The sequence below is a fragment of the Theropithecus gelada genome, chromosome 5 (genome assembly GCF_003255815.1).
Source record: "Theropithecus gelada isolate Dixy chromosome 5, Tgel_1.0, whole genome shotgun sequence".
In the NCBI taxonomy this organism is placed as follows: Eukaryota; Metazoa; Chordata; class Mammalia; order Primates; family Cercopithecidae; genus Theropithecus; species Theropithecus gelada.
In genome coordinates, this window is record NC_037672.1 from 49,543,630 (window position 1) to 49,570,567 (window position 26,938).

The 26,938-nt window shown below is 35.7% G+C and overlaps 1 protein-coding gene across 2 annotated transcripts in view; it reads right to left on the minus strand.

Annotated features, from left to right (window-relative positions):
• Positions 1–26,650, minus strand: part of GRID2 (glutamate ionotropic receptor delta type subunit 2) — a 1,538,331-nt gene extending 1,511,681 nt beyond the window's left edge. For both annotated transcript variants that reach the window (XM_025385476.1, XM_025385475.1), the window contains exon 1: positions 26,291–26,650. In XM_025385476.1, the coding sequence (XP_025241261.1) occupies positions 26,291–26,378 (88 nt within the window). In that variant the 5' untranslated portion in view covers positions 26,379–26,650. The remainder of the gene's footprint in view (positions 1–26,290) is intronic.
• Positions 26,651–26,938: the final 288 nt, after the last annotated feature.

A 26,938-nucleotide genomic window follows, 5' to 3' on the forward strand; every position in this document is an offset into this window, starting at 1 on the left:
AGGGAAAAATACAAGTTTAATGCTATAGTAAATTTAGAATTCAATCTATCGACTCTAGTGAAAGAGATACCAGTGTCCTTGGCATGATTACCTGAGAAGCTAGCAGAGGTTAATGTATATATAGTAGGAGTATCACCACATATAAGAGAAACAAGTTGTCATCATTTTCCTAATGAACGCAAGTTGATTACGCTGTGATTACTTTTGAATGTTTACTTTCAACCACTCTGGCTGAACTTCAAAGTGTTCCACTCCGTAAATCTCTGGTATCCTTAGTGATAAAGTCACGTATCTGGCTGACATTAGCTGAAATGACCTGTCACTCTCTTGCACCTTTCCCCTGCAATGGTGCTCCTGCAGAGAAGAACATTTAACATGGCACAAGTTGCAGTCCTTATCCTGTTCCAGCAGAGACCTAGACCACGTGCAGCTGTTAGACATTCTAAAGGTCATTCTCCCTCTTGAATGTGTATATTATTTGTTTTTGCTATTGACGTTTGACATTTCTCCCTGTCTCTATCTTATATAGCCCCTTTTCAAGTGAATGAGCATTTATCACTTTATACATTAACATATATTAGAAGCAAACTGAAAATATAATGGTAAAAATAATCTTTTATGTTTTCCTTTTTTTCCTTCCTTAACACAATGCATCATCTAACCAAATAAAAATGACTTACTGTAAATGATGCACTATAGTCTTAACTTCCTATTTTATACATTATTGTAATCTTTGTTCATTTTTTTTAGTTTCTTTCTATTCTCTATGTGAGGGAAACAGCAAAAGAATACATGTTCAGAAACAATGTTTGAATGTCTTGTGGATTAGAGGAAAACAAAATTTCAGGAAGAAACACATTGAAACATATGTCCTAAAAATTTTATTTTTTAAAATGTGAAACTATAACAGTTGAAATATCATTTCTGTGAAATAATTAAATTTAATCTTTTTTCATAATGAGGGAAGAATATTGGTTAAATGTTTTATGTAGGAGTGAGCTAGTTTACTGTAAAGATCTGGCAAATTTCCATAATACTAGGCCAAGGAATCTGGCTAACTAAGCACTCTTATCTCTCAATTAGAAAGAAAGATAAAACGTAGAATGCATGTAACATATGTGTTATGTTACTCCCTACCATGTGGTACACTCTAAAATGGGGATCTGAGTGAAATTTTTTAACTTGGGACTAGAGATTGAGAGGGCACACACACACACACACACACACACAATCTAGGATTACATGCAGGAAAGTTGTTAAAAACATATTTAATTATCTAGGAATAATGTGAAATAAAGTGTATGCTAGCTTCAACTACTTGATACTGACAAACCGGAGAGAAGTGAAGAGATACTTAAAGGGATAGACACTGAGTCTATTAGTGATTTTAGAGTAATCACTGACATTGTGTGATGCAGCAAAAGCTACATTAAAATTATAGCCTCTTGTAAAGCACCAAAAAAAAAAACAAAAACAAAAACAAAAAAACCTAGGATTTTTTAATGACCACTCAGTAGAAGAAATATTTCACCTTTTTAAAAAAATTATTTACAGTTGGCAGCAAAGTCTTGCCAAACACTACAATGTGGCAATGCAGTAGAAATGTGTGGAGTACCCTGTATCACAGTGATCAGAAAATCAGGGAGGGCTCTAGGAAAGAATGTGGCTTCTTGTTGGCAAGAGGACCATCTGAGAAAAAAAAAAAAAAAAATGCAGAGGATGCATGGAAAAGATACAAACCCAGTGAAAACTGTTCTTGACACAGTTAATAAGGGAACAAATAGGCACAGATATCAGACACTATTGTTTATCTTCTGTGCCTCAGAGAAGTTATGCAAATTATATAGCATGGTTAAACTTCCTTTATCTCCTCTGCAAAATGGGTATAACACCAGCATTATTAAGATTATTGCTACACTTTAATGAGATAATGCCTAGAAAGTGCTTGCAACAATGATTGGCATATTGTGAGTACTTAATAAATGTTACTCTGATTATTTGGTTTTTATAGGTGACCATGAATAACAAGTAATAAATCATTTTCATTACAGGTTATGGATGTAGTCATTTTCATTTTATCCTTCCTATATATTCTATGTCTTCTATAGAATCCCACTGGGTATTTTTATGAACAGATGAAGTCGGGTTAAGGGGACTGTATTTATTTATTACATTTATGATAGTGGCACCAAAGGTGGACAAACTGGTTCAATAATCTTTTATACATCATAGAAGTACTTTAGCTGTATTTTAGTAATAATAATTCTAAATCTACAATACAATAAAAGTCATTTTTTCATTAAAATACCTTTAAGTTAGTATCGTGGACTTATATTCAGTATACTTATGCTCATTGTTCTGATTTGCCTTCAGATGTCTCAATAAGTTACTGACCTGTAATCAGTTATAAATCTAGGAACTAGTTTTATTGATTAAAATCACAGTGATAGCTCAATTCTGAAAGACAAGTCTAGTTTAATTTTATAAAAGAACAGGTAAGTAAATCAGTGTCAGTATGTAAAACTGCCAAGAGAATCAAATGCTTACCTAAATCCCTGTAACTTCTATCTCCCTCTATTTTTTTTCATGTAAGCATACTTTTCATGCACAGAATTATCTTACATAAACATGGGAGAAAACATACTTTTCAGTACAGTATACATTAGAAGTTTTAGAAAAAGAGTAGACCCGGGAATGTGGATAATTATTTAAATAAAGTTAAAAGAAATTAAGAATTGATTGTTGAGGTATGAACATTAAAAATCATAAAACAATATAAGTTGAAGAGATTATGACTTTAAAGATATAAAAGAATAAAGTTAAGTAGTCATGAAAGAAGAGTTATGTCTTAAAATGAGTCCAAGCAGTAGAAAGATTATGGGCTTATCAGCAACTGGAAAGACTACTATTTGATGAAAGTTCTGAAGCCAAAAGAAGAAAGAATTAAAAAAAAAAAAAAATTGTACTAGGTGTTTTCTGTCATGTTAAACAAAGAGCAAATCTCTTTGTTTGAGTTTGAAAATGTGAATATAAATAACTCATATATTCATACGCAGTTCTCCTCTTCACTTGACATAATTACAAAAATCAATTAACTCTAGCCTCAAGATATTTGGCAAATGTGCACAAAACAGACAGAAGTAAAATGTACAATTATTTAAATAAAGCCTCTTACATTTATTATATTTATGAAGTTTTGGGAGAAGGCACAGAAGAAAGGGGAAGGAAAGTTAATATTGATTGAAAATTCATTGTGGGCCAGTCACTTTCATTATTTCAAAATCTGTTTTATTTACTTAATGTATTTTTCATTTGGTCCCTCAAGCTAGGTGGTTATATCTACATTTTACATATAAAATCACTAAGGTAAAGAAAGTTAAAATTAATTGTCCACAAGTGCTAAAATTTGGGTAAAATAGAATTTGAGCTGAGACACATGTGACAAGCTCCATAACTTTTAGTTCAATGAATTAACAATTAAAGCTCCAAGAGTAGTAATATCTAATGAAATAATGATAGAGATGAGTGCATAAATATAACAGATAATCAAATACTGTATACATATTATAGCATGCTCAGCTGTGCATGCACAAAGACTGAAATCAGAAGGAAACATGTAAAAGCAAAGATGATTTATTTTTTGTACAGTTGGATTTTTGGAAGAGATTTTTCTTATATAGTGTGATAATTTTGAACTCTGATTTCCACTAATACTGTTACAATGGTATTTGTTCAATAAATGATATTTGAAAACTATGAAAAATTATCTCATGTCTTTTTAACATAAATCACAAACTATGTTTGACTATTGTAAACCTTCAACAAACCAGTTCTGGTGACAAATGCATATTCATACCAACATATGTAGATGTTCATTTTAATTTGAATAAATCACAGAGATTTTATTTGCATTTGTAATATACACATCTTTTTGTTAATTTAATATTACTTTAAGGCTTCCAACAGTGATGCAAAAGATGCTTTGCAAAGTCAGTGTGTGTATGTGTCTGTGTGTATATAAAAGTTTATTATTGAGGATAAACACAGCATAGGAAACCTAAGAACATGTTATAGGCTATACAAGAATATAATCAAAAATACTTTATGTAGCCTTTGCACATAAGAGGATCACAACACAAAAGTATCATTTAGCACCAATTTAAAATATTATCAAGCAAATACAAGTATATATAGTGACATGTTTTTGATAGATACTGAATTAATTTTAGTTAATCTGGGAAGACAAGAGTTTCAATCTGAGCCTGGGGACAGAAAGAAAGGATGGGTGGGAGAGACAGTAGGAAAGAAGAGTGGAGAGTGCAAGCTAGGGAACAGGATTTGCATCTGTATGAAAAGAAATAGGACTTGGAATTGGAGTAAACTCTGCTGGGTTCTAAATTCTGTGAGAAACCTAGAGGATGATATATTCACTGCACCTAGCAGCTTGTAGGAATAGTTCTCCAAAAATTGGGTTAACTACCCCTTACATTATATTTAGTAGCCTTCAAAGTAATTAATTATTGTACTTTAACACAATATAGTAGAGCACAGGTAAAATGGATCCCATATAATGAAAACAATTAACCAATTCTACATAATCAGGCTATTTCTATCTCCTAGATAGCGCACATTAATAGCCCAAGTTAATACTACTCTGGTGATATGAATATAATTCCTATTTTTAGTAAAAAATTCATAGAGTATTCAAAAAGTTCCTACATATGAAGCATTTGAGCCACTTAACCTCTCAATGTGCTCAACAGCAAAAGGAGTGTCCTAGGCTCTGGACAATCTCTAACAGTCTTTCCATGAACGAGTCTAATTTCTACAGGAAAGTGACTAAAGGATCAGGGCTTGCCCAGGACAAAATCATCAAAGAAGAAGAAAAGAGGAAGATGGCAATCTTCAGAGAACAGTATGAGAATGATGCTCTTAAAGCCAGTTTCCTGTGGAAAACATAGAAAGTGACAAGACCGCCAAAATCCTGGGGTGCCAGAATTAAAACAAGGAGTAAGATTTATATAAAGTAGGCTAGCAATGAAAGAGCAAGACAATGAGGGGAAGAGAGCAATGCAGGCTACCACATGATTATCTCTTCAGGCAAAACTAGACTTTGGAACAGAGATAGGAAAAAAATGTTTAGGAGAATCTAATGGCTTTTACATGAAACTGAGAAAGGGCACACCTGAGACAGAAGTGTGTAGAGGTTGAGTCAATTAAATAACATGGTATCTATAGAAGAATTAATTCAAAAATGCAAGACAATATCTTATAGTTATTATATATAACAAATAGGCTTTTAAAAACTTATATATACCTATGAAACTTTAACCGTTAAGGCTAACATCTTATTTGGAATCATTGTTACTTTATAAGAGAGTTCTGTAAAAAATAAAAATGATCAAAACTGTTGGTTACTTGATGATTTCTCCTCTTGGGACTCAAAGTAAAGAAAATTTCAATCTTTTTCATAAATTATCTTTACATTTTTTTAAAAAACAGTGCACTCCATGTGAAAATACTTGTAAAAGCATCTGAGGTTGGGTGTGAATTCATGCAATTGCCAATATCCAATCAGTTCTGCTAGAAGTTTCAGTCAATTAGCAGATAAGGAGAAAGGACCAAAATAAATAAATAAATAAATAAATAAATAAATAAATAAAGGGAGCAATTACAGGCACTAGATTCTGATTTTTAAAAATCAGTTAAATATGTTTATATGAAAGAAGACAACTTATACTTAGCTATTTGTCCTTTTTTCTGCTGCCTGTGAAGGAAAAAGTAGAAGTCCTCTAAGTAATTAAAAATAAAACACAGCCAAAACAAAATATAATTTGTTTCTTTAATCAGCATAAAAGGAAATAACAACCTGTTGCTAAGACAGTATCAGTGGCGACTGAAAGAGAATATACCTAGGGCAACATTGAGGCTGAGCCAAACTTCAAGCTGATCACAGGTCCACAGGCAGGATTCTGAAACTAGGGTGCTGATTTGCCCCAGTTTGCCTCCACACAGTTGGACTGATGGACACATCAGTCCAAATTTGTCTTTTTCACCCCAACAGCAACACTTTTTATTTTTTGTGGGTATATAGTAGGTGTATACATGTATAGGTTATGTGAGATACTTTGATACACACATGAAATGTGTAGTAATCACATCAGGGTAAATGGGATATCTATCACCTCAAGCATTTATCCTTTGCCAAGAGCAATCTTAATAGTATGCTACCTCTTTTATTCCAAAAGGAGTCCTGGTTTGGACAATAAATTGGACAATACATTTAGGAGATCATCCTATATTAGACCAAAGCTAAGAAAAGAGTGTGGCCACCAAGGTAGAGCTAAATATCAGCCCTAGCAAACATTTTAGCCATCTACCTCATGTAAATTTATAATGAAATATCTTTGAAAGAATAGTTAACCTTAAATCCACATACTTACCAGAAAGGCTTTCAACTTTGATTTATATGTTATAGAAAAGCCACAGTTAAAAATCTAAACCTTTTAGAAACGGGATAAACAGGGAACCCTATTTGATCTCACATTTCTCATGCACTTTCTAAAGCCTAATCTAGGACCTTGATTAGCAGTACATGTAAGTTGCAAGTTCAATTTCCTGAAGTATGAACCTTATTTGCAATAGTCCATAAGTCTGTATTTTAGATTTTATTGCAGTGTATCCATATAACAGATGAGGTGGAGCAGGTAAATTTGAGACTTTGAAAATTTCATTACTACTCCAAGGATTTCATAGCCAGGAAGTAGCCAAAAGACTAAGGCAAGATTCTAACATATAACCCTGACATCAAATACAATGCTTCTTTTTCCCTACTGTATACTACTCTGACTGTTTATTAAAATGACCAGTCATCACAATTTTTGACTGGGTCAACTCATTCAAGGTATGTTCCATTGATTCTAAATTTCTTATATTTAATCTACCACGATATTCATTAGACTGCCTGGGAACAAGAGAAAGATGCCGAGACCCTTCCTTCCCATTGGAGCACTCAATTTTCCACTCTTGGCTGTTTTACAATGGACCGACTTATTAAGAACAAAAAAGAATTAGATGGTAAAATTAAGTTCCAATAATTTCATACCTAAACTGTTTTTATTGAAGTTAGCATCGACTCTACATATTAGAAAAACATGCTGAAAAGCTAGACTCTAAACAAAGATGCAAAGAGACAGAAAGAACACTTGGCTTATGTGGATCCACTTTATCCCACTTCTCAGTTTGAACAGTGTTTTTGCACACACACAACCACACTGCCTCTGCTTTCACGTTCTTCCGTCTCCAGATCAGCATTTGCAAACGCCTCTTCTTATCAGAAAACACAGGTCCTTAACAATGAAGATGGAGTCTTCTAGGGGAGGGGGAACAAAGAGGCCAGAAGTCCCAAAAAGATCCCTTTAGTTTGGTTCTAAATGGGACCTCTGTCCCACTTCAAGCTTTACTTCTGCCACCCTTGGAGTACAAGTTTCCTTTTCTCTAGCTAATTATATTTTCAGAGAACATGTAACTAAAGAACACAAAATTCTACAAAAAAATATTTCGATCATTCTATGTAATTACATTAATTGATGTAAGAGGATTATACATTCAATAGGAAACCAGAAATTACGAACAAGAAATAAAAATTATCTTTTTATTTTATATTTGACAACCTAAGATTCTGTCAAAGATCATTCTGTTTTAAAACTCTTTTGACTGGAAATCAACGTCAAATAAATTAATGGTGCCATTCCCTTAAAATTAGGACCAAACTTTGATTTTAAAATGTACACTTATAGTAAAAAACAGAAATACTAAGAAAAAAAGAAATATTTTCAAAAGTAGGTAATATCATCTGGGGGTAGTGGCTCATGCCTGTAATCCCAGCACTTTGGGAGGCTGAGGCAGGTGCATCACCTGACGTCAGGAGTTCAAAACCAGCTGGCCAACATGGTGAAATTCCCTTTCTACTAATACAAAAATTAGCTGGGCGTGGTGGTGGCATGTGCCTGTAATCCCTGCTACTTGGGAGGCTGAGGCAGGGGAATCGCTGGAACCTGGGAGGCAGAGGTTGCAGTTAGCAGAGATTGTGCCACTGCACTCCAGCCTGGGGGACAGAGAGAGACTCTGTCTCAAAAAAAAAAAAAAGTAGGTAATATTATTTGGAATTAATTTTAAACTGAGAAATAAGTAGACACAGGAACTAAAGATCATAAGACTCCTGGTGTAGAATTAGATCATAAGACTCCTGGTGTAGAATTAGTATTTTCTGAACATAAGTACCCTGAATATACTTTAAATGGTTCACATTTTAAATAGCAAATGACACTATTAACGTTGGATTTGAGGAAAAGCTAGAAAAAGATGACTAGAAAAACACTGTTTCCTTTTTCAGGTCAAAATAGAATTGACCACTATGAAAAATAATCTTTATTTCCTCCATCTGAGGCAGGAAAGGGGATCATGGTGAAGCCTGGGATTTAAACTTCACAGTTACGCCAAAATCATTTTGAGTTCAAAACTGAACTCCATTTCTCTCCTGAAATGGTTCCTCTTTCTTGGTTTCCTATATTGAATTTTCTGTTCTTACTCCCACTTCAAAAGAATGATCAGTTCACTGGCTGAAACCTCTTTCACCTCTCTCCTAAGCAACACCTGGAGTACTGTCAGGGTCTTCCACCACAAATGCAGTATTCCAATATTTCATCTCTTATATTTACAGCATATTTGAGAGTTCAATAAGAATATTTATAGACATAATGGCTTTTCATCCTAAAAATGACCCAGTCAAGATGGGATCTATTGTTATTACCCCCAATTAAAACTGAAATACTAAGACTTTGAAAGCAAATATGGACATGTAACAAACAATGTAAGATTTCATAACTGTATGTGTTCAGCCAGACACTGAATTAGTACTTGACATTCAGGCATATAAAATATTGTCTCTGACTTCCCAAATATAGGTCCCCTTCTTACATGACACTATTATTTCTTCTCTGCTTTGTCCAGACAGGAAGCACAAAAGATACAACTTAAATGGTACCAAAAATTAAAGGTAACTCTTTTCCCAGAGGCAGATTCTGGCAGCGTTGAGAACCTATTAGCTTCCCTGGGCATCTTCCCTGCTAATCCTCAGGCCAAAGGCCTGAATGACCTGACATTCCAAAAGAACCTCTATCCTGCCTCTAAGGTTATTGCATGGAAGCTTTTCTTTCTCTCATTGCTTCCAATTTGTACAGATTAAAATGAACTATTCCATTTGGAAATTCAATCAAGGGCCACATCATGAAACTCAATTGACTGCAAGAAGGTCTTTTTTCTTCCATCATTACAGTACATCTTACTTTGAACTGGGAATGAACAACACATATTAAAATATCAAAAAATCCTTTAGGTGGATTAGACTCATTATCAATTATTCTTGATTAATCAAACCAAGAATAACATTCATATGAGATAAAGGAAAAATTCACTTCTTAGGAATAAGTATCTCTAAGGATACATTATAAAAAATTGTTCATATTTTCTTATCCAAGGGTGAGATAGAAGGTAATAACGCCACTATAATATCACTAACAAAAATATTATACATTCTAATTTAAAATATGTATTATGAAATATTCAAAACACAAAATATGCCAAACCACCTCTCATAGTGTCAAACCGGTTCTTCTCTCTGTACATTCCATCCTCTCTTCTCTTTGATTTGAACATTTAAGGGAGCTCTCTGCCTACACCAAACAAGAAACAAACATTAAAAGTCCTCAATAAAATGCTGGCAAACCGAATCCAGCAGCACATCAAAAAGCTTATCCACCATGATCAAGTGGGTTTCATTCCTGGGATGCAAGGTTGGTTCAACATACGCAAATTAATAAACATAATCCAGCATATAAACAGAACCAAAAAACACATGATTATCTCAATAGATGCAGAAAAGGTCTTTGACAAAATTCAACAAAAACTCTCAATAAATTCGGTATTGATGGAATGTATCTCAAAATAATAAGAGCTATTTATGACAAAACCACAGCCAATATAATACTGAATGGGCAAAAACTGGAAGCATTCCCTTTGAAAACTGCCACAAGACAGGGATGCCCTCTCTCACCACTCCTATTCAACATAGTGTTGGAAGTTCTGGCTAGGGCAATCAGGCAAGAGAAAGAAATAAAGAGTATTCAGTGAGGAAAAGAAGAAGTCAAATTGTCCCTGTTTGAAGATGACATGATGGTATATTTAGAAAACTCCATTGCCTCAACCCCAAATCTCCTTAAGCTGATAAGCAACTTCAGCAAAGTCTCAGGATATAAAATCAATGTGCAAAAATCACAAGCATTCTTATACACCAGTAACAGACAAACAGAGAGCCAAATCAGGAATGAACTTCCATTCACAATTGCTTCAAAGAGAATAAAATACCTAGGAATCCAACTTACAAGGGATGCAAAGGACCTCTTCAAGGAGAACTACAAACCACTGCTCAGTGAAATAAAAGAGGACACAAACAAATGGAAGAACATACCATGCTCATGGATAGGAAGAATCAATATCGTGAAAATGGCCATACTGCCCAAGGTAATTTATGGATTCAATGCCATCCCTATCAAGCTACCAATGAGTTTCTTCACAGAATTGGAAAAAACTGCTTTAAAGTTCGTATGGAACCAAAAAGGAGTCCGCATCGCCAAGACAATCCTAGGTCAAAAGAACAAAGCTGGTGGTATCAAGCTACCTGACTTCAAACTATACTACAAGGCTACAGTAACCAAAACAGCATGGTACTGATAGCAAAACAGAGATATAGACCAATGGAACAGAACAGAGCCCTCAGAAATAATACCACACATCTACAGCCATCTGATCTTTGACAAACCTGAGAAAAACAAGCAATGGGGAAAGGATTCCCTATTTAATAAATGATGCTGGAAAAATTGGCTAACCCCAAGTAGAGAGCTGAAACTGGATCCTTTCCTTACTCCATATACAAAAATTAATTCAAGCTGGAATAGAGACTTAAATGTTAGACCTAATACCATAAAAACCCTAGAAGAAAACCTAGGTAATACCATTCAGGACATAGGCGTGGGCAAGGACTTCATGTCTAAAACACCAAAAGTAACCGCAACAAAAGCCAAAATTGACAAATGGGATCTAATTAAACTAAAGAGCTTCTGCACAGCAAAAGAAACTACCATCAGAGTGAACAGGCAACCTACAGAATGGGAGAACATTTTTGCAATCTACTCATCTGACAAAGGGCTAATATCCAGAATCTACAAAAAACTCAAACAAATTTACAAGAAGAAAACAAACAACCCCATCAAAAAGTGGGCAAAGGATATGAACAGACATTTCTCAAAAGAAGACATGCATACAGCCAACAGACACATGAAAAAATGCTCGTCATCACTGGCCATCAGAGAAATGCAAATCAAAACCACAATGAGATACCATCTCACACCAGTTAGAATGGCAATCATTAAAAAGTCAGAAAACAACAGGTGCTGGAGAGGATGTGGAGAAATAGGAACACTTTTACACTGTTGGTGGGATTGTAAACTAGTTCAATCATTGTGGAAAACAGTATGGCGATTCCTCAAGGTTCTAGAACTAGAAATACCACATGACCAAGCCATCCCATTACAGGGTATATACCCAAAGAATTATAAATCATGCTGCTATAAAGACCCAAGCACATGTATGTTTATTGCGGCACTATTCACAATAGCAAAGACTTGGAATCAACCCAAATGTCCATCAGTGACAGACTGGATTAAGAAAATGTGGCACATATACACCATGGAATACTATGCAGCCATAAAAAAGGATGAGTTTGCGTCCTTTGTAGGGCCATGGATGCAGCTGAAAACCATCATTCTCAGCAAACTATTGGAAGAACAGAAAACCAAACACCACATGTTCTCACTCATAGGTGGGAATTGAACAATGAGATCACTTGGACATGGGAAGGGGAACATCACACACTGGGGCCTATTATGGGGAGGGTGAAGGGGGAGGGATGGCATTGGGAGTTATACCTGATGTATATGACGAGTTGATGGGTGCAGCACACCAACATGGCACAAGTATACATATGTAACAGACCTGCACGTTGTGCACATGTACCCTAGAACTTAAAGTATAATTAAAAACAAAAAACAAAAAAACATTCAAAGATGCTTTTCTAAATGGTAGAGAAAGGCAACTTGATTGTTGAATCCATCACAGGGATCACTGTGACTGAAGACAGACTTCCGAATTCTTCTCTGACTTGCTATTTAATAGTCCTACTGGCTGAGCATGGTGCTCACGCCTGTAATCTCAGCACTTTGGGAGGCTGAGGTGGGCAGATCGTTTAAGTTCAAGAGTTTGAGACCAGCTTGGGCAACATGAGGAAATCCCTTCTGCAAAAAATACAAACATTAGGGAGGCTGAGGTGGGCGGATCTCCTGAGCTCAGGAGATCAAGACTGCAGTAAGCCATGAGCGTGCCACTGCACTCCAGCCTGGGTGACAGAGTGAGACTCTGTCTCAAAAAAAAAAAAAAAGAAAAAAGTTATAATCCTGGCATATAGTATGCACTCTCTTTCTCTCCAAAGAGTATTGGGAAGTTAGTCACCCTACCTGATGGAGGGGCCTAAAAGAAAAAACTTATTCCCTAACCAAAGTGGAAGAGAATTAACCAGTCGATTTCTCTATGAGCAGAGTAACAACAGATACACTATTGCTTACCAAAAAAAATTTATATATTATATATACACACACACACACACACACACACACACATATATATAAAACCAACACTTGTGAAACAACCACCCAACTTAATAAAACACCATCAATAACGTTGAAACTATGTACCTCTCCATCACATCACCTTGCCTTCTCCCCTTTTCCCTCTATTAATTGCTAATCAGATTTTTGCATTTATCATTGTCATGTGCTTCACAGTTCCTTTTTAAGAGTGCAATATTCAAATTCCTCTTCATGGTCTACAACATACCATCAACAGGAGGTCAACAGGGTATATACAACGTAGATGCTCAAGACTCAATGTGTATTGACAGGAATAGCAATACAACCCAGTTTATACATAATTACCTAAAGTTTTTAAGTAGTATAGCTGCAATTTATATTTCATTTTAATTAAAAATCACCATAAATATGATGCAAACAACTGAGCCAATCACTGGGGCCCTGGTTGTCAGCAGCATTACCCGTGGAGGGCAGTTTTTTCTCTGCGATAATATTCTTCGCTTTGCTCCCAGTCAGTGTCATTCAGCTTATTATTTTTTAGTGGCCTAAAAGCTTTGCTCCTCTTACTAACTCAGCAGCCAAGAGCAAGTTCTATCTTCAGAATCTGGGTGATATTTTGAGAAAATAAAACTATTTCTTCTCAACAAGCCTGTGCATATGAACAGTCAGGGACTGATTTTCTAGTTTACGGATTATCAAAAACCCTTTGCTCCTTTTTCCTTGCTTTTGGCCATTTCACTGCTCATTAGTATTGCCACTGAAGAGTGGACAGGAAAAATAAAAAGAAAAAAAATCAAAGCAGTCAGTTTTGCTATTTATTAACTGTTTATTAGCCACAACATGAACTGCTGTGGAGAAAAATAGAAGCATTGGCCAGTTAGTTTGTGAACAATCTGTTATGTTCAGTTTTCAATGTTTTTCCTGTTTTCAATCACATCTATATAATTAAAAGTCTATATAAATATATTTTCCTAATAATAGTTATGAAACTTGTAAAGAAACTTTATTTTACTTCTGCCGTAGGGCAAGCTTTTTCCATCATGGTCAAATGTCATAAATGTCAAATGTCATGAATGTCAAATGTCATAAAACTATCATTTTCACTGATGTTTTATACATACAGCAGTGAGGATAGATTAGTAATATGAAAGAACAGTGTACTATTAACTTTGAAAGTGAGAGTAAAAAAGGCAATTTAATTTTTCTCTACCCAAGAAATCATGCTTAATGGAATATCTGATGTACGGTATTAAATTTAGAAAAGATCTCATTAGCTTAATTAATTACAAAATAACCAAATCTTAATGCCTCCTCCTTCATTACTTAAGCTTGCATGAGAACTACTGACATCTATTTAAAAAAAATAAAAGAATTAAAAAATAATTCTTCCTTAGATTTGAAATTGGCATGATTGTATTTACTTTGTATAGCTACAATATGGTGAACCATCAGAAAGCTGAGAAATGAGATTTCTACTACAAAGACCATTTGTATGTGATAACTTCCTGATCCCATTTATATGTCTTTTTCCAAAATATATGCTTTTATGGCACCTTTAGGCTACCAGAAAAAATGGCATTTATTGAATTATCACAATCTCCAGTGCCATAGTAGACCACAGTCATTCAGCTGGGAGTTCTGAATTGTTCTACCTTCAGCTTCCTAATGTTATAATATTTTCTCAGAAGGCAGATACTCCTGAAAGTTCTAAGGATACGAAACTTGTCTTTTGTCAATGAGCTGTATTCCTATAACAACATAATAGGTCTAAAAAACATCTGGTGAAACACCCAAAAATGTCACATGTTATGGTTTCATGTAACCCTAAATCAATATGTTCTGCAAATGAAACATGAGATGTGAGTCATAATTTCTCAGCTTGAAATTAATGGATTATAGAAAATGTCCAAACTCACCATGATTACAACACGAGAGAAGAGCAGTCCCGCTTACATCTGTGGATGAAGCATCACCCACATTAATAAGGTGTTACAAATTGAAAAACAATTTAAGAAGAAATGTATAATGGTTCTCACATAGGCCATGCTTCCACTGGGCTATGCTGAGAGTTGTTGGTATATCTAAAAAGAAAATTCAGTAGTTTCCTGTTATTTCCATTCACAGAAGCAGCAAAGGAGATCTGGATTCTGAGTAGCAAGATAGCAACTGCCACTAAATCACCAACACAATTTTGTCTGTGGTCAGACTGCAGAGATTATCAGAAGGAGGAATCAGTCTTCTGGATTTGAATTCACTTTAAGCATCATGCAACAGAACAACAGGACGGGTTCTCTTTTTTTTTTTTTTTTTTTGAGTTGGAGTTTCACTCTTATCACCCAGGCTGGAGTGCAATGGCACAATCTCAGCTCACTGCAACCTCCACCTCCCAGGTTCAAGCAATTCTCCTGCCTCAGCCCCTGAGTAGCTGGGATTACAGGCACACAGCACCATGCCCAGACAACTTTTATATTTTTAGTAGAGATGGGGTTTCACCCTGTTGATCAGGCTGGTGTTGAACTTCTGACCTCAGGTGATCCACCCGCCTCAGCCTCCCGAAGTGTTGGGATTACAGGTGTGAGCCACCGCGTGTAGCCAGGACTAGTTCTCTTGTCTCACCACAGCTGCTAAGATATTATCTGGTCTTTGGATTTTAAGATATTAAGCCAATCAATAATATGATGTTTTAATGATGTTGAAGTTACATATAGTAAACACTTCAGCAGTGTTAGGGTTTCACTCCAACTTAAGTTTCAATTTAAGTCCACGAAGCATTTCCTTCAAATGATATTTCACCACCCCAAGAAGCTATGAACTAGTAAATAGAAAATATCTTTCAATGTTCTGTATTTCATTAATCAAGTTCGTGGGCTCCAGTCAGAAAACAATTTGCTTTTTTTGTCAGTCATTGCTATTCTCAAACTGTAAGACTCCTATCTTCTCATCGTTCAAATATCCCATATTTACATATCAATTAACAGATGTATCAGAGCAGAAACAACCATGTGACATCCATATCACATTGTTTCCACAAGATGAAATGTTTTTATAGAGGACATAACAATTATAACAACAAAGAACACAAAAAATATTATTCATCTGCTATTAGCATGCTTATTTTAGTACAGATATTATTATTTCAGGTGCAAAATCAAAATACACAACTTATGGGTATATTAATACTAATGAAAGAACTAAGATTCATATTCAAAAGGCTGAAATCTGAGGTTACTAAATTTAGAACATTTCCTTTGCTCATGTCCACCTATGACTGAAAATCTAGCACCCATTGTTTAGCGCAAAGTAAAAGATCCATAAAAGGAAATATTTAAATGTGTCACAGAAATCACATGAATACAATATGCCTAATGAATTTATTGTATCTATTTAATTTTTATGCTGCAATGATAAACTTTGCCCTGTAATTACTACAGGTTGAGTATCCTTTATCTGAAATGCGTGGGTCATGAAATGTTTTGGATTTCAGAATTTTTTCAGATTTTGGAATAGTTGCATATCAATAACGAGATAGCTTGGGGATGGGACTACATGTAAACATTAAGTTCATTTATGCTTCATATATACCTTATACACAAAGCCAGAAGGTAAGGTAATTTCATAAAACTTTTTTCTATAATTTTGTGCATCCATCTCATGAGGTAGGTCATGTGTGGAATTTTCCATTTGTGGGTATCATGTCAGTGTTGAAAAGTGTCAAATGTTGGGGCATTTGGATTTCAGATTTTTGGATTAGGGATCCTCAACACATATATCCTTTTTGTCCCCGTACACATTAAAAACTTTAAAACTGTTTTTCCAAAGTGATGTTTTAAGCAAATCAAATTCATAACAGAATTTACTCAGAGGAAATTTATAATGGATTTAAATTCGTCTATTATAACAAAATAATTTTATGCATTTTAATACCACTAACAGAATGAAATATTGTGTGTTCCTGGAATTAGTACATATTTATGACATTTGAAATGTTATAGCAATACTATGTAAAATGTAATCTGCTCTTAAGTTCAGATAAAAAATTTCTATGATATTTGAATGGCAACCTGGGAAACTAAATGAAATCTAAACTCTAAACTTCTCTCTCAGGTTAATTTCAGTATGTTTGGCCTGGTGTTACTTGATTCAAATCATAAAAAAAAAAAAAAAAAAAAAAAGAAAAAGACAACAAAAACAGCTTTCCTTACTATTTGAACGTTTTCTATCCAAACTCGGAAATCATATAAGTTGAAAGAAAAAGGTGTATCAATTTTAAATCATTTTACTGATACTTCTCTTATGACTGAATATTTAGAAAATTATCATATATATACCAATGCCCAGCTATAAAAGGAAATCCTTCCCTTTACCTAATATTCCCTTCCTTACCACTTTCTTATGACAAAACTCATAGAATTCCTCATATCCTATTAAATCTTCGGGTTCTCTACAATCAGTATTTTATCACTTTTAGTCCACTATAAGCACTTCCTTTGAAGTAATCTTTGTACTCAACATTTTCAAGTCCAGCAATCAAATCTCCATTTTCATACATACAATTTAACAGGGTTTCTCACTTCTCCTTCTAGAATTACTTTTCTCACATGGCTTCCAGAATACCATGTACTCCTGGTTTTCCTCCTGTCTCACAGGCTACTCATATTTCTCTTTTCCTGCATCCCTTGCTCTCCTTGGACTCAAACTTTTGGAATGCTAAATGACATAGTCTTGGAACTCTTCTCTCTCTGCATGTCTTCCTCTCTGTTCCTTTATTTTTATTTATGTATTTTATTATTATTTTCAGTCTTTTAATTTTATTTTTCCCTAAGTTATTGGGGTATTAGTGCTATTTGGTTACATGAGTAAGTTTCTTTAGGGGAGATTCATGAGAACCTGGTGCACTCATCACCAAAGCAATATACACTGCACCATATTTGTTGTTTTTTATCCCCACCAACCCTTCTTCGCAAGTCCCGAAAGTCCATTGAATCATTCTTACGCCTTTGTGTCCTCATAGCTTAGCTCCCACATATCAGTGAGAACATACACTGTTTGATTTTCCATTCCTGAATTATTTCACTTAGAATAATAGTTTCTAATCTCATCCAGGTCATTGCAAATGCTGTTAATTCATTCTCTTTTATGGCTGAGTAGTATTCCATCATATATATATATACACCAGAGTTTCTTTATTCACTCATTGATTGATAGGCATTTGGGTTGGTTCAATGATTTTGCTATTGTTAATTGTGCTGCTATAAACATGCATGTGCAAGTATCTTTTTTGAATAATGTCTTCTTTTCCTCTGGGTAGATATCTAGTAGTGGGGTTGCTGCATTAAATGGTAGCTCTACTTTTGGTTCTTTAAGAAATCTCCACACTGTTTTCCTTAGCAGCTGTACTAGGTTACATTCCCACCAGCAGTGTAGAAGTGCTCCCTGATAGCCACATCCTTGCCAACATCTACTGTTTTTTGATTCTTTGATTATGGCCATTCTCACAGGAGTCTATATTGACAATGATATATTCCCCGAATATACAGCTCAAATCCCAAACTCACCTCTAAATTTCAGGATCATATAATAAACTTCCAATTTAAACTCTCAAGTTTGATGTCTAATAGAAATACAAAATTTAATAAATGCACATTTTGATTTGTACCCTAAATTTGCTTATGCCCCCATATTCCAAATATTAGTAGTAACACATTTACCCCATGTATTTGGGTAAAATACCTTGGAAGCCTCTTTACTTTCTCTGGATCTCTCCTACCTGACTCATCTAACAGAAAATCCTGTTTTTCTTATCTTCACATTATGTCCACAATCTGACAACTGTACATTTAGCTAAGTTACCACCTTGATCCAATTTGCTATTGTCAATTTGTACTTCTTCTCTATCCAGTGAACTTAAGCAAAGAATGTTATCTTTCTAAAATACAAACTATTTCATATCACACATTTTACCTTAACCCAAAATACTTAGAAGATTTAAATCCCTTACCATGACCTGTAAGTCCCTACAGAATCTTCCCCAGTGCCCTCTCAGACCCCATTTACTTCCATTTCCTGCTATTCTCACTGAGTTATACTCCAATTGGCTTTAAAGATATTTCTTAAGTAAACTAAGCGGATTTTCATAGTGTCTTATCTCACGGCCATCATTCTTGCTATATCCTCTGACTGAATTATTCTTCATCAGATATCCACATGGTTCACATCCTTTCTTTAGATCAAGTCTCTATTCCAATGAAAACGTACTTTGTCACCCTTCATTCCCTCATTTTACTTCATAGCATTTATCAGTATTTGACATCACATCATATATTTTCTTATCTGGTTGTCTCTTCCATGAGAATGTAAGTTCCTTATATACAAAAACATAGCTTGCTGGTTCAACATTTTAATTTTAGAGACCAAAAGCAATGCTTCATACAGAGTAGATTCAGAATAAAATGTTTGCTGAATAAAAGAAAATTCTCCCAATTAGCACACATACTACATGTCGGTAGCAATGCTTATATTACCATACAGTTTCAGAAATATTAACTTCTAGAATTATAATGACTTTATTAAGGAAGCAAATACCTTATTTAAGCTTACTTAGGATAGATCAGGTACTCTGAGCAATAAAATGAGATTCTTTTTAAAATAGTACTTTTAATTATTTTAAAGAAAAACATAAGCAAATTGCTATTGTTATATAATTTATTACCTAATGTTTTTCATTTTAAAAATCTGTTAATAAGGAACGTGACTACAGAGTGATTTAAGAACATTTAAGACCATAAGTAGGTATTTAGTGTTTAGCTTCTGGTGTTCACTTGGCTTCCCTCTATTTACTCAAGAAGCTTTCGGGGGGTCAATCCAGCCTCAGCTTCACATTGATGACTACTTGGTGAACAACAGGAGGATAAAACATGAAAACCTGAAGCAGGAGTCCAGTGTAGTGAAGAACTTTGAATTGGTTGCTTTCTTTATAGTCTACTTTTTGTTTGTAGTGATATGAAGCATATGTTAATATTCCTGATGCACTCCCAGTTTGCAAATTCTAAAGGCCAGTGTCCCTCCAGTTAGTGTTAATAAACACTAATTTTGCAGTGTTCTATAGGAGTAATGCTGTAGGTAATACCTTGATACTAATAATAGACAAAGTGAAAACAAGATCGAAAACAAAAAACTAATCTAGCTCTCTCAATCAGATACTAGTTATCTAGAATATCTGATGAAGAAATATACATAATTTTTGTTTGCAACAAAACATCTTCAATTTAAAGAGTTCTTAATTTGAGTAATTAAGATTTTATGTTCCTTATTTCCTCTTGTATTTCCTTTTTTGAAGTTCACTCTCAGGCAGCTATTAATTATCACCACACTTGACTGTATCTCTTCTCCCAATTCCTTTCTGTTACTCCTTAAATATAGCAATTTTTCTCCATTTAGTTTATATAGTCTTAGAGATTAAATGAACATTAGTCTAAATCTTATTTTAGGGTTAATAAAAATGAAGACTAAAGAATTAAATAACTTTCCAATATATTCAATTAGCTATTTATAAACTGAGATTTAGTCCAAAACCTTCTAAATTCTAATTCAGAATACTTTTTTTATTATACCTTAACATTGCCCAAGTGTTTGTCAAATTCTCTTAAATATGTGTTCACATCAATATACTAAAATTCACCAATTTAAATGACGTGAATCCATAGGTGTTCTAATAATCAGTTCCAGAACTGTCTTAGTATTTTTTCTTATCTTTTAGACAACTGTCTAATCATTTAATTTTACTCTGAGTTGTTAATAATACATTATTCCAACTAATAATTAATGAATTTTGGTATAGGGCAAAAATCTAACATAAGACAAACTGTTCATTCACTTATTTAACCTAGTCTTGCATTCTCTGACAATGTGAGTTTGCCAATGTTAAAACGAAATTATCGGATTAAAAGTTGCCCTAAATTTCATCCTCCATTATTCTTATAATGAAATACACCAGAAAGAAAATTGTGCCTTTTTACAAAACAAATAAATTACTATGTGAGCATAGTCACGAGTTTTACACGGACAAATAAACCCTATAATTGTGGTACTTGTAGTGATAGTAGTGGTGGAGGTGGAACTATGCAAGGAATCGATACAATGCATACAATTAACCAGGCAAAAATTATCTGAAAACATGTATGGTCATTCATAAAACTCAATGGCTGGTATTATTTTTAGGTATATTTGTGTCCATGTATTTTTTTTTCACAACTCTATTTTTACATGTTTTGTCTCACAAACAACAATCAGTTTGAGACCTCAAGTATCCCACAGGTGAGCAGAGCTACCACAGTTAGAAGCTGCTTAACAAACTACTTTATTCGCCAATGTGTGTTTACTCCAGCAGTGTTAAACACACTTGCATCCTTCCTGGTGTCTTAGATTTTATTCATAGAGAATAAGTATTAGGTTAAGAAGATATTTCTCCTGTATTTTAAATACGAGAAAAAAATTGTATCACTATGTCTAGCAATCTAATTTGTTTAGAGGGTATCAGGTGTGTTGGTATGTCCTAGCATTAAATTCTTACAAGAATAAGAGACAGGGATCATATTTATTTTTCTAGTTTGAAAATAAAAACTACCTATATCTTACAGCATCACAAAACTCATTAAAATTACTTTTTTCCTGAGAATTTTAAAAATATTTCATGTGGTTTTCAAGTAATAATAATAATAATAAAAACAGCTCAGAATGCAGTGACACCTAATGGCAAAGTTATCTTTATAAGCCATAAATGTATTTTCTAATAAACATTATCCTATAGTAATACTTTCTAAGTATTGCTACTTTACTCACCAATAAGCTGTCTACAATCTAAAATAGACAAATAGACTGTCTATAATCTAAAATATCATGATGATCCAATAGAAATGTGAATATCTTACTTTTTAAAATAAAGTAATATACATAGGTGAAGAAAAAAACTTCTAGATTAAAAAGTGTGGTTTTAAAATTGCAATGACCCTTTAAGATAAAATTTTCATATGATAAAATCAGCCTAAGATATCAGAATGGAATAAAGTGTAGCTTCCATTGCTCCTAACCATTTCAACTGACTTTTATTTTTGAATAAATCAAAAGTTAATCACCTTGATTTTTATTCATATTTGTCTTACAATTTATAACAGATATTTAGTGGATGTACATTTCACCTGGAGTAGAAAGCAAAGGCCCTTAGTGTAATGGCTTATTAGTCATGTCATAGTTGATATCTTTGATTAATAACAACATTGTCTAACTTAATACACACTTGAATTGTGCTTCAAATAACTGTATTAATGATACAGAGAAGAATAGTAAAGCCAAGTCCCTTAGTACTTTCTAGAAGTTTACACAGTTACCACAAACTTCAGGAACAAACGACTACTAAAAGTAGAAAAAGGATAAAATATCATTGAGACATCTTACACAATCCAAAAAATCCTTGAGGAGTCCCGGGGGTTATCATTAACCAATGCAAATCATGTAGCCAACTGAAAAAAAAAAAATTGGTAGAACAACAGCACATCTTCTGGGAAAGCTTTTACATTCTATAATTGACAAAATAATCCTTAGTGCAGAAGTAAGAATAACTGGTATTTTACATTTACAATCTATTATTGTTTTTAATGTGTTGACACCTTTTATTTACCCGATTTTGTACTTTAATTTGAACATTCTCATAATAAAAGTATTCCGTGGATTGTCTTGTGTTTCTCAAACATAATGTCACCGTTGATTATGATTTCAGACTATAAAGTATCATCTGTTTATGAGAAAAACATGAATAAATGCATCTTTCCTACTCCATGTTGACATAAGGTATTTTACTATGACTGATAACAATAAAAATATGCTAGTGATTTGTGTAATATATGAATAAGTACACTGTTTGAGTGTTTCCTTGTAGAGATATATAACTGAGGATAGCTAATTTACAATCAGTTCTGTGAGCACAGGAACCAGATAAAGAAAGGAGCATATATTAAACTATTAAAGCATGAGATCTTCCATAGTTGATATGAAGCAAAACAGAAACTGTGCAGTTGACTGGAAATGCCACCTAATCCCTGCTTAATTAAAGCAGTGCTCTAAACTCCTGTTGTGTTTAGGGAGTAAAGAGTGTGGGACGACTGCTGTATGAAGAAAATAGCAGTCAGCGTGGCTAATCTCAAAGACTTTGGAGCTTTCTAGCTACATAAATCAGAGCGACTTCTGAATAGCTTCATAAAACACAATATCATTGCCATTCTACTCACGACTTTTTGGTTCTTCCTACAGCATGCAGATCATTAGGAAACTTCTAAGCAATCAAGTAATGTGGGTCTGATGAAATTACTCAATCAATGCATAGGCTCAAAGTAGAAGCATAATTCAAAATTGCATAGTTTTTATATGTCAAAAGACCTTTCTTTTATTGGGGCAAAGAAGATCACAATGGAAGTGATTCATTTTTAAATACTATCTGGTTGTGTATCTACGTGTGGATGTGTATTATAAAATATACGTAATTATTAAATATTTTAAAATATTATTTGATTGAAACTCAAAGTAATTATAAAATTGTGCATTTTTGACAGAAATAAATACATTTTCATTTCAATCATTATGGTTTAACCATTATGTCTCATCACTGTAGTGAATCAATAAGTTTAACAAAACATATTAGAGTTTAAAATGTGTAATTGACCTTATTAAACTACCGGCATGAGGTAAAAACCGAAGAGAAAGAGAAAGAAGGAGATTATTTTCATGTATATACAATTTGGTTCAATACCAAAATAATTCAGTATATAAAAAGCCTCTTAGAGCAGTGTCTTTTTATCTTTCCAGTTTGCCTGAACTACATAGTGCAGCTACTTTCCGCATGAACACATCACATGAGGCTGGGAAAACCTTTCATTTCTGCATATCTCCTTCCATCGCTGGAGTGAAATACCCCTTCCCTCCAGTTTCATCACATTCATTCCTTCAGTCCTGAGCTAATACATTTCCCCGTAGACATATTTCTCACGTTAAATATTTAAATGAAGGCAATCACCTCCTAAAGAAAATTAATTCTTTTCCTATTCAACCAAGTAAGTAAACTAATCCAGTTCATGTTAACTGGTGCTTTACAATTTTAATATGGACGTTCGGTTTTGAATTTACTATACTTTTGCTGAGAGTAGGGGTGGAGGCATTGAATTACACACATACTACCCGTGACCATTTTTTTATTTTTTTATTTAGGAGTTAATGTTTTTTAATATATTATAAAAGATAAAGATTTTGAAACAATTTGCTAGCCCCATGACAATATTAGATAGTCTATACAACAGCTTAGTATCTCACCTAATGTACTAATTGTATTCAAGTCAAATTAATTGTCTCAGAAGTAACTATATCTGCTAGTAGGATATACACATTTAATGCATACAACCAACCTTCTAAATTTGTACACAGCTACTTTTTTTTAATGTGATTATAAATAAGTAAGCCAAGTCACTCTGACAGACAACAGTATACAAAACGAAAAACACAACAGTTTTGTTCTATTTTGAAACAGATGTCCAGACTGCATTGAAAAATAGTATTTAACAGTAAGGGATAGCAAAAGCTGTAGGTATTTGTAAATAATGTATTTATTTTGCAGACCACAGAATAAGCGATTAAAAAAAGCATTTTTCCACAGGCTTTCCCTCCTGAGAGATGAGGAACCTACATCAGAAATCCCTAATCATACAATGAGTATAAAGGTATTATGATTATATATTTGCATTCCCGCTCCAATCATTTACAACTGGATATAAACGTATGCCATTTCTTTAAAAGGACCATAGTTCATTTCTGAACTCTATCAGAATATTGCTGAACCACTCAATGAGATCATAATTTCTTGCTGAAAAGTTCTGAATCTGCAGGCACTGTTAGCCACCAGGCAAAACGGGATCCAGCAGGCAAGCTATTAGTGCTTGATTTACTTAATGCACAAATGCTAGGTTTTCTGAATCCTGACCTCATTACCCCTTGCACAGACAGACAGTTCTACTGATATAAATGATAGAGAATGGCAGACATGTTTACAAAGACAGCGTCTGAGACCAAGAGAGGGAGCCCCCTGGAGCTGAGAGGCTGGCCACTGTGGGTGCGCACGCCAGACAGAAATCCCTCGCTTGGGCGGGCACAATCGCCACCTGCGGCAGGTTCCCCTACCAGGAGTGTGTGTACGTGTGTGTATGTGTATGTGTGTTGCGCGGTGGAGAAGCAGGGGTACAGAAAGGGGAGAAGCTGTGACCCATCTGTCGCCTCAATTTGCAGAACATCAAGCCATGCGTACAGATAAAAGTCCTGTGCCCAGAAAAATTCCCCCAAAGAAACCTCTCTGCAGCCCAGCAAAGAAACCTTGCTGACTCGGGAAGCGAATTTCCGAAAAAGAACTCGTCGCATTAACGGAGAAAAGGCTGCAAGAGCCTGTCGCCGCTCAGCTCTCACGGATTAGCAAGTGAGAAGAGTTGGTGCCTGAAGCTGCGAGCGCTGTGCATGATAATGACGCGCAGCCCCCCGCCCGCCCCCGCTCGCCACGGCCAGTCCCGGCCCGTCTGGTTGCCAATAGGTGGGGCCACTAGCATCTCAGAGCCGGCTCGGCAGTCCTTCGCAGAGTCGGGGCCCGCATTAGTCCTGGCGCCTTCGCTGTCTGCCTTGCGCGGCTACTCGGAGTTGACTGCTAGGCGAGGCGAGGCGAGGGAAGGCGGATATCTACTAGGCAGACCCTGGGAGCGGCCTGCGCGCATTCGTTTCCCCGCTTTTCCCAAGCGCCCCGGGGCCAGTTTCGCCGCCGCGCCAGGCCCGGGGAGCGTGTCCGAGGAGGCGAGGCACGCGACTCCCAGTCCTTGGCGACACTGCTGCCAGCCCCTCCCGCCACCATCTCAAAGACTCCACGCGAGGATCATAAAGCCAAGAGGACGTCAGAAGAGAGGGTGGCTGGGGGCGCATCCGGCACCCCGTCACCATCGCACTAAGCTGCGGCGAACTCAGCCGGCTCACGTTGCAAAACCACCTGTTCGATCCGAAGGGAGCGCCCCCTACCCGCACCCCCTGCCCCCGGCCCAGTTCTCTTCATCTCACAGGTGACATCTCCTCTGCTCCCCCAAAGATAAATTTTTAAATGGAGCAAATGTACATCCGGGAAAAAATATGGAAGAGTCAATTAAACTCCCTTTCCCCACACACTTAGAATGCCCCTGCACTTCCCCGCACACACTCACACTCAGGTCAACTCGAGACCCCCACGCACCCAGCCACATTCCACGAATCACCGCGAAACAACAGCACAAGTCAGTCGAGGTTCGAGCATCCACATCCTTTCAGAAAACTGAGCAAGTGTGAGGGAAGGGTAGCGGGAAGGGGCAATGAACTGAAGCCACCTCAACAAGACACACAGAGGGCGGAGAGGGGGAAAGCAAAGGGGAAACATTTGAGAACTGAAACGGTGAAAGTAACCACGAGCTGCACCAACCCTTTCTTACCGATGTGAATGATCGAATCTGCATTCGCCGAGTCCCAGGTTCGAGACCACCAGATGGACAAAACCAAGAGCAAGGGGAAAACTTCCATCTCCTCTTATGCCGATTCTCTTGGAGGATGGATGTTCTTCCAATTTTTCTTTTTTTTTTTTTTTCCAAACAGTCCAAAGAGTTTGAGGTCACGGTGGAGTTTAGCGCAGCGTTTTCTTTTTTTTTTTCTAAATTCCTATTGCCAGAGCAAAGCCTTTTATCGTCGCCGAGAAAGGCAGAAGGGAATGACAGAAAGAGCCCAGCCTGAGGAAACCTCCTTCGCAAAGCCGTGTCACTTGGAGGGGAATTTTGGCATCGCCAGAGTTGTTTGCAGTTTGGCTTTTGAAAAATATATCCAGCCTCGACTGCTCTTGGGCAGCGGGAGAGGCTGGAGCTCAGATCAGACCCATCGCTGCGCGGGGGCCGCGGGTCTCAGGTCCCAGCTCCGCAGCAACTTCCAACACCCTCTTCACGCCGGATGTGCCCCCTTCCCTTCACCCTCCCGAACCAAAGAAGACCCCAGCCCCCGCCCCTACAGCCCGCAGAGAATCACTGGTCTTCGCTGCCAGAATCTAAGTGGAAAGGAAAGATTAGGAGATTCCAAGCGGAGCAGCCAGATTC